Source organism: Meleagris gallopavo, chromosome 1, assembly GCF_000146605.3.
Source record: "Meleagris gallopavo isolate NT-WF06-2002-E0010 breed Aviagen turkey brand Nicholas breeding stock chromosome 1, Turkey_5.1, whole genome shotgun sequence".
Classification (NCBI taxonomy): domain Eukaryota; kingdom Metazoa; phylum Chordata; class Aves; order Galliformes; family Phasianidae; genus Meleagris; species Meleagris gallopavo.
The window spans coordinates 72,227,145-72,242,080 of NC_015011.2; the positions used below are offsets into that span (position 1 = coordinate 72,227,145).

The 14,936-nt window shown below is 39.8% G+C and overlaps 2 protein-coding genes across 2 annotated transcripts in view; one reads left to right on the forward strand and one right to left on the reverse strand.

The window, feature by feature from the left end:
- The window catches only part of LOC100538614 (liprin-alpha-2-like), a 72,988-nt gene extending 70,359 nt beyond the window's left edge, over window positions 1–2,629 (forward strand). Inside the window, exons 11-12 of the mRNA XM_031553999.1 lie at window positions 731–793; window positions 2,510–2,629. Of these exons, the coding sequence (XP_031409859.1) occupies window positions 731–793; window positions 2,510–2,605 (159 nt within the window). The 3' untranslated portion in view covers window positions 2,606–2,629. The remainder of the gene's footprint in view (window positions 1–730; window positions 794–2,509) is intronic.
- Window positions 2,630–8,741: 6,112 nt separating this feature from the next.
- Window positions 8,742–14,911, reverse strand: NMS (neuromedin S; the record flags this gene model as incomplete). Its single annotated transcript, XM_031554024.1, has 7 exons — window positions 8,742–8,889; window positions 10,087–10,117; window positions 10,989–11,030; window positions 11,445–11,480; window positions 13,770–13,829; window positions 14,677–14,727; window positions 14,828–14,911. Coding segments are annotated over 7 exons (321 nt in total), but the record flags the coding sequence as incomplete, so codon positions are not given.
- Window positions 14,912–14,936: the final 25 nt, after the last annotated feature.

The window sequence follows — 14,936 nt, forward strand, 5'->3', positions numbered from 1 at the left end:
CACAAGAGTGTTTCCATGATCAGCTTGAACTGGAAATTCCGTGTATTATGAATTCCCGCTTTATCAATGGGGAGCCTGATTAATTGGCTCATGAAGGACTAGGGCACAGTGTGTTACGAGGGAGTGAGATAAAGGGGATTAGAACTGAGAAATTACCATGTTTCAGATATGCCATCAATCCTGAATTTTAGCTTGCTGATTTTAACTCACTTCCTCTGGATACTGCCACCACAGGAAGAGAAGAAATGTTATTTACAGGTTTTCTGTAATGAGCTAACTCTGAGAACTTTTTATTTATCCTTCTTAATCCCTCTCTCTTTAGTCTGATCTAAGGGGAATCTTTCAGTATGTTTATTCTGAAATCTTTCACAGGATATAATTCAGGTTTACATAATTGAAACAAAATGTTGTAACAAAGCAAGATATAGGCCTGCCAAAAGAGGACCTGGACAAAATAATTGTGTAAGAGCATGATGGTTGCTCACCTCAAGGAAAATGAAAAGTTTTTGCTCTTTTTGAAAAAACAGGTTCATACATTTTTGAATAATTTATGTATTCAAACTGAAGCTTTAAAGGATTTTAGTTCTACAATCACGTGAATATTCAGGCTCATTTCTTAAATTTGCTAACTCTTATATGGAGATTACCTGCATTTGGTGATCTCTGATATATAACATTTCTCTCATTTATTTCTGCTTATCTTTGTTTCATTTTTTCATTTTATTTGTAGAACGTCTTGATTCAAGAATCTGAAAGTTTCCGGAAAAATCTGGAAGAATCTTTACATGACAAGGTACTATTAAAACTTATTTTATCTGTTCTCATAAAAAGTTAAATACTTATTATTTGGACATAAAATACACTTAATCATCCATATATCATGTGAAATCTTCCCGGTACTAATGATAATTCCTTTAATCACAAAGATGTTTTCAATAGCCAATGAGGGTCTCTAATAAGTCTTCTGAGATAAATTCATGGTTGAAATCCTAGCCTCAGGAAGCCAATACTAAAATTCATATTAATTTCACTGGCTCTGTTATTTTTGTTCTATTAGATTTAATTCTGAAAAAAAGAAGTCTTCTTTAAGAGACATGTGCACGTAACTGGTTACACTTTCATAGTTAAAAATGTAATTTTTTGTTAGATGCAATTCTTAACAGATGCTGTGGCATTATGCTAAGTCTAACTGAAAGTGTCTTTTCTTAGTTCATTGCAAATTAACCCCTAATACTGCTTAGTGAATCAGTCAAATTAATAATAAATATTATTCCAATCCCAAATATTAAAATTTTCTTTTGTTGTTATAGTTGTCTTGAGGGCAGCGGGATTCACAAATCCAATATCTGCATTCAGATTCACAGAAGTGTTTTTTTTAATGTATCAAATCTACTGAAAGAATTTACAAAACATAGCTCAGTTCAACACTAAAATAAATGTGAAATTCAGTATCCAAAATCAACAACTTTCAGAAAAACAGCAAAAGAAGTATCTGTTCAAATCAATTGTCATTTTAATCTATATTCAGATAACCTTCTAGAAAGGCAGAAAGTCTGAGAAAGGAGCTCATGAAATTGTCTGTGCTCTTGGCAGCTGCCGATATTTTTCTGAAGTGAAAGAAGCAGTTTAGAACTTACTTAAAGGGAATTTATACTGCAGTAACTCTTTTAGAGTAACTTATTGAATATCTACTGCTCTACAATATTATTACCTTTACATGATGTAGTTTATTGACTGATTTATTTGATTACTCAAATGTAAGTATACCCTAGTAAGTGTTGTACTCACCTGCATAGATGTATTCTTCCCACTACCATTTGTTTTATCTTTTCAAAGTGCATGAATGATTTTGTTAAGGAACGTTCTGCAGGCTTTCTTTTCAAAGCAAAGGATAGGAGACAATTGTTACAAACAGCACTTCTTTTCCCTAGTCATTAATGTCATAGCTTTTTTGTTATTTCATTCCCAAATCCAATTTTTTGGCACACTTTAATATTTCACAAGCAGCATAATGTACTGGAGTTTTAGAAGCTCTCAGGAGTGCGCTGTGAAGCTGCGGGTGAACAAAAGACCTAAAATCTGGTTGTCTCTAAGTCTGTGTTTCTGTTCGTAAATAAAAAGGCAAGGAGCCAATCTCTATCTCTAAAGGACAAATGGTGCATCAGAAGCCGATCTATGCTTGGTGTCCAGTTAGTGCACAAATCAGTGTTGTTTTTTCTTTTCCGTGCCATAGTGTCGAGAAAAAAAAATCAGGTTTCAACTATAAACTTGTCCTGTCAACTCCTGCAGATAGTGGTAAAATGATAGGGAGACTGATGCAATCTCCTTTTGATGCATAGGTCCTTTAGCAATAAAGAGGCTTGAATGAGTTTCCTGCTTTTCCTTATTGTAGGCATATCTACATTCAATGTATTTTGTCTCAGTTATTTAGTCTTATAAGGTTAGTATCTCAGAAACTTGGATATATTTTGGATCACAATTAACTATGTCTTCCTATTCTGATTTCCAGGAAAGACTTGCAGAAGAAATTGAGAAACTGAGATCTGAATTGGATCAAATGAAATTGAGAGCTGGTTCTTTAATTGAACCCACATTGTCAAGGTAATGTTTAACGCCAAATGTTTCCTCATTTTGAATTGAAAGAGAAGGTAAGCATAAGTGTCAAGCCTTTAAAATAATGCATTCAGACCACGTATAATCATGTATTTCTTTTAAACTATAGGATCTATGGAATTATTATTACTGTTGTTTTTCACTTTTTTTTCTATAGGTAAATGGGGCCTTGTAGTAGTGAGTATACACTGGAATATTACTGTGATTAAGGGAAGTCTTTGAAATTATAGTGTTTTTAAAAGTGTAGCCAAATACCCTTTTTTTTTCCCCCAGGAGTTTTTGATAATAAAGTTATTACCATCACTGCATCTAAGATTTTTTTTAATTATTATTATTATTTTTATTAGCAAGAAATAACACAGCTTTGCCTAGTGTGTAGGACAAGACCATACAATTTCAGCTGAAGGCAGTACTCAGATTTGAGAACATCCTAACAGGGCACTGAACAGTACTGCACTACTAACAGCTGAAATCAATTTATTATTCTAGAAAAGCAATTATTCTTGCCTAAATTTCTTCTTGCCCTAAAACTCAACCTTGAATTTCTTTCGAAATAATACTTCTCATAAAATGACAAAACATCCTGAGTTGAAAGGGACCCACAAAGATCACCATGTCCAACTCCTGGCTCCACAAAGAACTATCCCAAATCAAACCCTGTGTCTGAGAGCACTGTCTAAACACACCCTGAACTCTACCAGCTCGGTGTCATGCCCACAGCCCTGGGCAGCCCGTTCCATGCCCACCGCCCTCTGGTGCAGACCCTGTCCCCAACCCCCAGCTGCCCCTCCCCTGACACAGCTCCATGCCGTTCCCTCGGGCCCTGTCGCTGTCACACAGAGCAGAGCTCAGCGCTGCCCCTCCCGCTCCCTGTGAGGAGCCGCAGCCGCCATCAGGCCTCCCCTCAGCTCTGCGTTGAGCACAACGAGGGGCCTTAACCGCTCCTTACAAACCTTGCCCTACAGACCCTGAAACAAACTGGAGAGAGCAATCAAAAACTCTTGTTTAGGCAATTCAGGTGGAGCAAGAGAGACCCACTGCATTTTCTGTTGGAAATTATAGCTGATACATAGATCTTTTGCTGTTTTAAGTTTAGATAGCTGTACTCCAGAAACACATAGTCATGCTCCTCACTCCCTGCAGTAATGCAGCAGGAACTATCTGAACTGCTCTGTACAAACCTCTGGGCTTTGTGGTAAATATGTTCAAAACTTTTCCTTTCTATTTAGCCATAGGCTCACCTTCAGACTTTCTCTATTGATCTCTCAGTATGCTTAAGGGTAGTAGATAAATGGTATTTGGTGTATAAGGTTCTTTTCCCTAGAGAAATGTCAATTTTGCAGATGCTGCATCATAACTAGTTATGAGACCAGTCATATTTTTGTTTCTTCACTGTGGCAAAAGACTGGAGGAAGAGATTTGGCAGCTGCTTCTAGTTGTTCGGTGGAGAAATCTATCAGGGTGATAGATGTATGGATTAAGACAATTTATGCAGTGCAGCCCCATCAAACATAGGTTTTTACTCTGTTTAATAAGGTAGAGACTGGCAATTGCAATGCGTGAGTTGTCTGGAGCAGACAAGCAAGACGAGCCTTCCTGCACAAGCATCCATCTCAGCTGCCAGCAGTGATCCTGCCACCACTGCTTGATTCCAATATCCCAGCAAATAAATAAACATTTTGTTGCTGTGTTTAGAATAACAAACACATCCATCTTGTAGCAGGTGTTCAGTTGGTGGCCTCATATACACCAGTAAGGCTGAGCAGGGTTCAGGCAGTTTTTGGCTAGCCTATCAAGCTGCATGGCTTCTGCAGAACTGGCTAAATCAAGCAAATCATTTTATATCTGCAGTGGGTAGATCTGTAATTTCTGCAGCTGCTTCTGTCTCTTTATCTGCTAAGGACTGTGAAGAGGAGACAAGCTGGTGGGTTCGTTGTTCCTATATAGAATTTTATGTCACACATACATGAAAGTTATCTCACTGGCCTTTTGTTTCTCCTCATTGTCATTTATTTGAATCCTGTCACTGTGTTTTCAAAGGACTCCAATGTGCAATCTGACTTTGCAGACAGTAAGTCTTTTCATTTTTTTCCTGTAATCCATATGCTTCCTTTTCCACACTGAGATGTCTTCTCTTTCTCTTCACAAGCATCCCAGAAGCAAAGGCAGTGCCCTTCCCAAGCTGGGTACATGCAGCTCAGGGAGCGAAATGCCACTTGTCACAGTTGCTAATGGCACAAGATAAAACACTAATCTTTCATTAAATGAAACACAGTCAGCAACAAACATTGCACCAAGACAAAACACTGAAGAGAGAAAATGGACTTCTGTGACATACTGTCCAAGTCAGGTTTCAGTCCACCTGGAGAACTTACGTGACCAAGAAAAGATCACTCTGCCTGTCAACCAGTGCTTCGTTCTTCTGACTGACAAACATAATGTCAATCCTTCTTCATATCCTACTTTATTTTAAGCTTACTGTTCCTGCAGTATCCATGCACATGCAGATACTGCCAGGAGCAATAAGCTTAAAATGAAGCATTTTATTATTCCCCTCATGCAACCAACCCCACCTCATTCAGGGTCCTAACTTCCCTTAATGTTTGTCTTTCCTCCCAGCTGGTCCCTCCTCTGTCACCTCCTCCTCTTCCTCCTCCAATGGTACTCTGTAAGCCTCCATACTAGTAGTGTGACATCTCCTGTGTCAGTCTTTACAGCTCCTTATTCACTCCACATCATATTTTTGTGCTCTCCCCAATACTATCATATCTGATTGATTGCAGTTACCCACCCAAGGAGCAACTGACAAGGGGAAATGGTTTCACACTAAAAGAGGGGAGATTTAGATTTAGACTGGATATAAGAGTTAATTACAGTAAGGGTGGTGAGGCACTGGCACGTGTTGCCCAGAGAGGTGGTGGATGGGGTCCCTGGAGACATCCAAGGTGAGGCTGGATGGGGCTCTGAGTGCCCTGATCCAGCTGTAGGTACCCCTGTTCATTGCAGGGAAGTTGGACTAGATGGCCTTTAAGGATCCCTTCCAACTCAAACAATTCTAAGGTTCTGTGATTCTATCCCTGCTTCTGCAGAGCTGCAACCAATTATTCTTACGCACTCTCTGCCTCAATGAGCTGTACACTTTTTCCACTGATGTAGCTTTCCTAAGTCCACCCCGAATGCTGGCTCTGTCTGCCAGTGCTTCCAGTCCCTTCCAGCCTGGAGATTTAGTAAATGTGCTGTTCCTGGTGGGAGCCAGCTTGCAACCGAGTGCTGTCAGACCTGCAAAACACCACTCATTTTAGCAAAAAAGCTTCAGGAAGAAAAAAAAATACTACTTGTTGCATCAATTCTGCCACAACTTGTTTGCAGCTGGGGTTCAGCAATGTGTTTGTCTGATGCTAATGGGGTAGTGCCTTTGCTAGTACAAGAAGCTGATGCATGTGAGCCCTGTCTGACCCACAGCTATGGGAAACACCAAACACACAAAATGCATTTGACCTCCCACATAGAGTGCAGAAATGGAGCACGGGGAACAGGCAGCTGCTTACAAGCCCCAGCAGCCCAGGCTTTTAACACAGGAGGTCCTGGCCAGCCTGGATTCTCAAGGTAAATTATATAGCGTGAAGTTGCACTGTCCTCGGCGTGTCCTCCCCGAGAGCAGGCAGAGCTGTCTCAAATCATTCACTCTGAGCTACGATAACGAGTTTCAGGAGTTGATTAAGTGTTAGAAAACAATTCCCCTTTGCAGCTTAAATGTACTGCTTCTCAGTGTAATTGAATTTCCCCCGTTGTTCCTTTTCATTACAAGAAGATGGATAAGTGCTGGATTTACTCTTCTAAACATGATCTTTATATACCCTGTCACGTCCCTTTTCATTTGTCCCTTCTTTTGCTGAACTCAAGAATTCAGCTTTCATTCTTCTTTTTCATAGAAATTTTTCACTGCTTCTAATTGTTCCTGTTACCCATCTGGACTCAAATTTCTGCTATGGATTTTACCGTGGGATGTTCAAAAAGAGTTTCAGGCCAGATATCATAGAATCATTAACAATCATAGAATCATTAAGGTTGGAAAAGGCCACTGAGATCATCTAATCCAACCATAATGGTGCTCAAAGCCAGGATTTTTGTGACATACAGTCCAACTCAGGTTTTGGTCCACATGGATGACCCTTACTCCAGTTCCAGTTGCTCTGGGGAAGAGAGGTTTCCACCAAGAGGCAAACAAGAGCTCTCCTGTGCATTTTACAGAGGAGCCATAGTTGCTATAGAAATATGGCTGAGGAATCTGAGCTAATTGCTTGCAAATTACTGTGCATTTACCACTTCTAGCTAGCCAGTTTTAAGGCCAAAACAGATGTTATTCTGGAAATCTGCTGTGTGTGGAGGAAGTCACTGCTGATGGTGAGGGCACAGCATGAGTTGTGGTACAGTACTCATGCAGAACTGAGCAATAGTTAGCACTCTTTGGCCTCTGATGTGAAACAGGCCACTGTGTTTTAGTATCATTACCTTATATTCATGTGTATCACTACAGTGCATCCTCACCACTTGCAGCAGGTTTAGCTTTCTCCTGGGGTGCACACAAGCTGGCTCCTAATGCTTTAAGAGCCAGAGAAGCATCCCTTTAGTAATCTTTTCATGAGCTAACAGCTTCCAGCAGGGTTTGCCAATGCAACAGTGTGCCATCAAGGCCCGAAGAGGCCATTTCTCCCCATAGCAGCCTCCCTTCAGACATCCTGACTGTTAGGCAACCCTGAAGCCATCCCTTTTCCAGGCTAACTCAGCCCGGCTGCCCCTGCATCTCCTCACAGGTCAAGTGCTCCAGCTCCAACAGGTTTGGGGAGATCTCCTTGAGCCCCCTCCCTCTTGCCCATGAGTTTTATGGAGTGGAGGGCCACAACTGGATGTGCTCACCTAGATGACATCTTAACAGTAGCCAAATAAATCATCACTTTATCTACTGGCCAAAATCCTACCACAAATTTCTCAGAGTTTGTTTTCAAAGACAGAGGAGTTCCCAAATCCCATTCACAGACACCTGTGCCAGCATAACTGAGATGGTACCATGCTGCCTTACCAAGGCTGAGTATTCCAGGAGGGGATGGCAGGCTAAGAAAGGGGATGGATGCTTTAGTGGGGCTTCTCATGACAGGACGAGGGGAAATGGTTTCAAATGAAAATGAGAGATTTATATTGGATACAAGGAAAGAGTTTTTTATGATAAGGTTAGTAAAGTACAGGAACAAGTTGCCCAGAAATTCAGTGGATCTCTCATCCTTGAAGACATCCAAGGTCAGGCTGGATGTGGCTCTGATCTACCTGTAGGTGTCCCTGTTCATTGCAGGGGTGTTGGACTAGATGGCCTTTTAAGGTCTCTTCCAACTCAGATGATTCTATGAATCTAAGGTAAGGAAGGGCTTGAGGAGACCACTGCTGTGGGTCACTTTTTACTAGGGAATCCAAAGCTGATGTATTGTCATCAAATAGGCCTCATACTTCTCACCATGGCTGTATTATGCCCCTTTCCCAAGGAAGTAATCGCTTCAGTACTTAAAGATTTCTGCCCATAACTATTTCCACTTTTCAAAACAAGTCACCTGCTCCTTACAGTTCAAACACAACTGGCTGCATCATCGATTGATATTCATGATTTCAGTAAAAAGGGCAGATATTTAGGACATCTCTCACAAGTGACTTATTTCTGCTTTATGGTAGCCAGCAAGGCAAGGTTGAAAAAAATGTTCTCATCTGATTCCACAGACTTCTGTGAACAGCAATACGTGTTCCTCTTCTTTGAAAGTGTTTTGGATTCGTTGTTTATCACACTCAATCCTTAAATTATTCAAACTAAGAACTATCCCATTAAAACATCTATGATAACTTTTATTTCTTATCATGGGACATATCTTCTTAAATGATTGGAAAGCATGTTAATTTGTCAAAAGAGTAAAGTTACCTACATGACCCTATTAAAGAAGATACAATAAATATAAAATGCACCATTGAAAGTATTTGAAAATTATCTCTATTCAAATGATTTTGAACAAAGTCAGAACCAGACAATGTTATGTTATAGCCCAATGAGGTTTAGTGCCTGCTACAATAGAAAAGGACAACAAGAAGAATTCATGATTGCAAATTTATTATATAGAACAGTAAATTCCAGACAACTCAGTCACATAATAGACAGTGAAACAAGCAGACTCTTGTTTTTGTATAAACCAAGTTATTGAGCTGGTAAGTCGACCCATAGACTTCATATTCCATGGTATTCTGAAATAAATGAATGCAATGTCATATTTTATGTGGAAATGTTGATCTGTATATGATTTAGTATTCAGTTATGTGTGTTTAGTCCTTCCTAAAGTTATAAATGAAATCACCTGAAATTCTTGTACCTTGAGATAAAGATAGGCGAAAGTCTGAAATATGGGATTAACTACCCAGATCTGTTAGGTGCATTCAAACATGAATCCTCCCTCCTCATGCAGTTCTGCTGTCTCCAACATATCCCAACTACACTGACTTTCTTTCAGAAGAGTGGAAGCACAGTGTTGATCTTGCTGCCCAGCTAACTCAGGGCAATGAGCTGTGGGTAAGAGCAGAGCAAGCACACTGTCATGCTGCTCCATAATACTCTTCCAGTCATTGTCTCCCTTCTTTCGGAGGTCATCTTGAAAATACAGTAAAAGCATTCTTTGCTTGTGTTTTCTTTGCAGTATTTCTTTGCTACTCGTCTGACCTGTCACCCCAGACAAATAACCTTTCCTGTCAACACTTGGATGTGATCCTTAAGTTGCAAACAGAATGATTTTTTTATTATGAGATAAAAGATTGGAAGAATAGAATTTGAAGGAGGACATGCATATACACTGATTATTCTGTGCATTTTCCATTAAAGCTGAGACATTTAATATACCTTTTCAAAGATGGATAAGGAAGAGCTACATGATACAACTAGATCTTACTGTCTTCCTTCCTTACATCCCCGTTCTTGCTATTTCTACTCAGGTTTACTCCAAGAAGACCTAACTATGATGTAAAGATTACTCTGATTTGCATGCAGAGATCTGTATTAGTGGGTTCTCACGTGGAACTAGGTGACTGAACGTCACTGGGAGCAGAGATGAGTCCACATTTATCATAAGGAAGGACTTACTAGCTTTTGTGTTCCAAGTACAATATACACCCAATAGAAAAAAAAAAAAAGTTGTCATTTCTGTATCATTTCTATCATTTTACAAAGGGTGAAAACACCTCCTGAATGAACCTTAAAGAAAATCCTTTTGTCAAGAGCATATACCATATCACTTTGAGCAAGAAAGAATTTTGGTCCCAATGGCTTTCAGTGACCATACGGAACATCCACATGGGTACCTAGGTTTGTACTAGGTTCATACAACTCCTCAGTAATTCCTTCATTATTGAAATATGGAACAAGTTCTGGTTGCTTTTGGATGGTCTACTCACCACCGCCTTCAATAGTTCTTCCATTTCGAGGCTGAAAAATAAAATAATGAAAGGGCTATAAAGAGATATTAGATGTCAGATATATAAACACGGCAAAATACATCCCCCGTTAAGGCTGCACTAAGATTTCTTTTAAAGAGACATGTTAAGTATCAGAGGGAGCCACGCAAGGTGGGTTTTGACTCTGAACCAGGAAATTTTGTTCAGCCTCTGTCCAAACATCTAAGCAGTCAGACAAAGAACATACAAACAGCCCTGAAACCACCTGACCAGACTCTGAATTGGCACAATGGTTACATGCCAAAACCTTTTTAGAAGATTTCTTTTCTTTTAGGAATGTTGAAAACATTCCTAAAAACTAGCTTGGTGTTAACCTTATAAGGTTAATCATGTAATCATAGACCTGAGTATTCTGAATTAGACCATGCCATAGTTTGAGCCAATGGGTGAAAAAAAGTGAGGGAAATTATGATGTTTATAACATTGTTTATGCTTTTCACTCTGTTATACAGCATGCCATTGCCTACTGCTCAGACCTTCCAGGCTATGTGGACAATCTCATGGTCATATGCTTCATATGGGGGATTTACTATGAAGGCACCTTGGCCATTTCTGACATACAAGCCACATACTACTTCTGTCTTTAGAGGACGTGACTTGAGACATCCACAGTCACATCTTACAGTAAAAAAAGTTTAATTCATTACCACTCCAGATCTCATTATCTTGTGGTCTTTCAGCTGAACCAGAGTTTTTTAAGCAAATGGCTTTTTCAGCTTTCAAACGGAGGGGGATTTGATGTCTAACCAAAACAAGTGCGGTGAGAATTTGTGAAGTTAAGCAGGTGATGGTAATGGATATAACATTGCCTGTCACACAGAATCTGTAAGAAATTCAAATACCCTGAAAAGGAAAAAAGGCCGTCCCAGAGTCCCATGACTATCCTGTAAAATAAAACACAAACCATTAACAAAATATTTTAAACTCAGTTCCATAGATCTGTTGACAAGTTTCAGTGTCATTCCATCAGCCTATCAATAATTCAGGGCCTCTTTCAGCAGCATGCAAATAATGAGATGCTGAAAGTCTCCGATGCCCATTCATCTGGACTGCTGATTAAAAATTAATACCCAAAGGGCACTGTCTACAACAATCCATTCTGTCTAGTGTAAATATACTAATTTACCGTAATTAAAGATTCACAGGCTTGAGAAGATGTATAAAAGAAGCTTTACACATGGTACATTGCTTTGCAGAAGCAGGGTCTGCTCAGCTCTTCCCAATCATTAAAAAAGATCACTTATATAACTTATATATCACTTACATACTCCTACTGACTTGCTATTACTTTTACATACCTTCTTTGTAAATTCTGCAGCAGCAATCTGTGATTCCTGCAAGTCAACAGTGTAAGTTAATCAAGATGCCATCATTTTTTTGTTTGTTTGTTGTAGTAATCCTCTGTCACTGATTAGGTTTTCCACTCTGAGAAAAGTACACACAGAAGACAGCTACAAGAACAACAGCAGCAAATGGATCTTTTTGAAGACTTATTTTAAATCCCATTTTAACCAACCCCACTGTTCAACATGCTTTTATTTCTGGGGAGAGAAGCAGAGCTCAAATGGGTGCAAAGCATAGCAGTCCATGCCTCTGGCTTAAATGGTCCTTGATAGCTGTTCCCCTCTTTAAATGGGGCTGCTCTCCAGCTTGAAAATTGTCCTTATATTTCAACCCAAGCATTATTGCTGATGCCTTCCGGCACACCCCTCTTACTCTTCATAAAATTGCTCATTTTTCTATATGAGGAATAGAAACTTTCCCCGCAATTTCACGGGAACAGAGACAGCCAGGTGTCTCACAAAGCCCTGAACCTACTGCCCAGTACACTTGCAAGGTTTGAGAGCCCTTCTGCCTGCAGCACAGCTGCCCACAACCATGCATCTGGCTGGCTGGGAACAGCATAGCTCCAAGCCAGAGCCGCTGCTATGCCAGTGAATAGAATGAGTTGCCCAAGAGGAGCAAAGTATGAAGACGGGAGGAGAGCACAGTTAAAGCACGTGGGGGGGAAACTGGGGAGAAGGAATTCAAAAAGAAAATATGCAAGAAGGAATGAAAGAATTGGGATTCAGGCAATGTGATGAGGATTTCGCCTTGTTAAACTGTTCTTGGTTCAAGCCCCGAGGAAATGATGTACAGAGCAGGTCCCATTAATGCCAACTCAGTAAGAAACAGTGCAGAAGAAAAAAGTGCATGTTCGATCAAGATACTTTAAAGGACACAAATGGAGAGACTACAAAGATATGGAGGATACTAATTGTTGTGAGATGATTACTGGACATCAAGCAGAGACAAACACCAGCACATAACTCAGTCTGACTTTCAAATGTCCTAGCTAATAGATTTAATTATATGAAAGAAGCATGGCAACAGGTGAGCTGCTAAAAACTGTGTATTGGCTTGATTTTAGGAAGGGATTTTCAAATACTGTTTAGATATTATTTCCTATTGATTCCTTTGAGACTACCATCTACCAAACAAATCTACAAGATTTGTTTGAAGATCAGACATTGAAACTAAATAGTCCATTAGTTTTCCCAACAAGTTTTTTTAGGTATAGTTCTTCCATATCTCACACTTTGCTTTGAGCCTCCGCTTTGTCAGACACCACCTAGAAATCCTATTGTAGATACACTGCAAGTGTTTGCTGTAACTCTTGAAAAGACACTGTGTAAGATCCAGCTCCCAGCCTTGAGGACTTACAGGGTGAATTTTTGGTAAGGTTAGTTATTAAAGTAGTAACCAGGAATGGCTACTGGCTGATTCTGGATGTCTCCTCACTAGCTAAACTGTAGAAGCACAAAGTCAATAGAGAAATGCTAGAATTTTTATATAATAAACTTCAGTATTGTAGAGTGTTATAGCTGCTTTAGGAAAACATGCTTGGAATTACAATAAGGCAAAGACACTGGCAAGAAGAGTTGTTGAAATATCTGTCTATTAAATATAAAGTATTCTAAAATACTTTCTATTGTTGTCTTGAAGGCTCTATTTGTGATTTAATAAAACAGAGGACTCAAACTCCACAAGTGAAATAGCTTTAACATACCTAAGGGCAGTATGAATTTTATGGGAACGGCAAACTGTTGATAATAGACAGCATTTTAAAGCAGAATTGATATTGAGCTAGGTCCTAATACGACCGCACCACTGAGGAAGAGCTATACTCAGTATAGCTCAGTGTATACATTATATATACAATCAGCAACTTCTCAGCTTACGTTTTTGGATCTGAATCAGAAAAAAAAACAAGCTCCAATAAAATATTAAAAATTAACAAAGTAGTTCATATGCTTCCATGTTCAACATGATCTTAGGCATGCTGTTGAACCAATGTTGTGTATTTTTTTAGTATATTTAACCCTCTATTATCCAAAAGTGGGGGCCAGTTTAAAATACTAACCTCATTTGTAAGTGGATGTTTAGCTCTGATTCAATAAAAACAACTTGATTTCTAATGTAATAGTATTAAGAATTACATGAAAGCACTATTGAGAAAAAATATTATTTCATTGGTACTTCTTGCACCTCCCAAACTATGACAATGTTAGATTATACGTTATCACTTGGAGAAAGGTCTGAGGAGGGGATGCTTTTAGGTAAAAGCAGCAATTGCACCTTACCTCATTTGTTTGCATGCTGTTGAATATGGAATAACAAAGATCCAAAACAGTGCTGGAGATCTGCAAAACCAAACAGTTCTGTAATACACTTACTAGGACACCATGTAAAGGGTCTTACAGAGAACAGTTTTACAGGCTTCACCCAAATCCCAGCACAATTTAAGTAATATGTATGTGGTTCCAATAAAACCACTCAGAGCAGGGTAAGGCTTACTGATGTTAGTATGAGATGAAAAACACGTATTTTGTAATAAGGAGCATACAGAAAGACTTGTGTTGTCAGTAGAGCCTCTTGCTAGAAACAGACTTAAATGAATCACTTACATTTAAGATGCTCTTTCCTATGCCAAGTGTTCCAGAATTAGCTGGGTTTGGATTTGTCTTTATTTGCATGTTTTATCTACACTCATTCATCTATAGGCATTTCAGGAGAAGCTGTTTGGTGTAGGTTTGACCACAGAGCCCAGTACGTTCAACAGAGATAATTTTATCCTATAAGATGCTAAAAATCAGTCTGGTCCAGTTGTACACCTGCAGGACAGATGATGAAGGGCCAGAGGGTAATTCTGCTATATCAGTGACAAGAGCTGCTCCGGTGGGTTTTATCTCAGGACTCTCAAGGAGAAGGAGAGAGCAAAGATGGGATTCACATGGGGGTCCCATACTCACAGGACAAAGGTTCACTTATGTACATGATCACATCTCAGACAAGAAATAACTACAGCAAAGGAAATAAAACGCAAGACAAATAACCATCTTTGGGAACTATTTCCCACCAATTTTGTTTCACTGAAAGATACGAGGGAAAACAAACAAACAAACAAAACAAAAACGCACAACAAAACAGTTTAAAGTTTCCAGATAACTTCTCGATCGTATGAAAACGCTGAGCCCAAAGGCAGCTTACCTGGGGCTGGTTGGACAGCTCCATCCACTGACTGAAGCACAGCGCCAGTTGCTTACAAAGTACAGAGCGGACGTTAGCGGTAGGGCTGTCCCCATCATCCAGCAGCCCAATTCCCCGACCCCGCACCCAACCCCCGGGATGAGAGCCCTACCTGGCTCTTGGGCAGCTCCGCGCCGTCCCTATAGCGAGAGAGGGGCTGCGGGAACCCTGCGGAGAGGGACACGCGGGAGCCGGTTCAGCGGGGACCCGAGGGCAGCCCC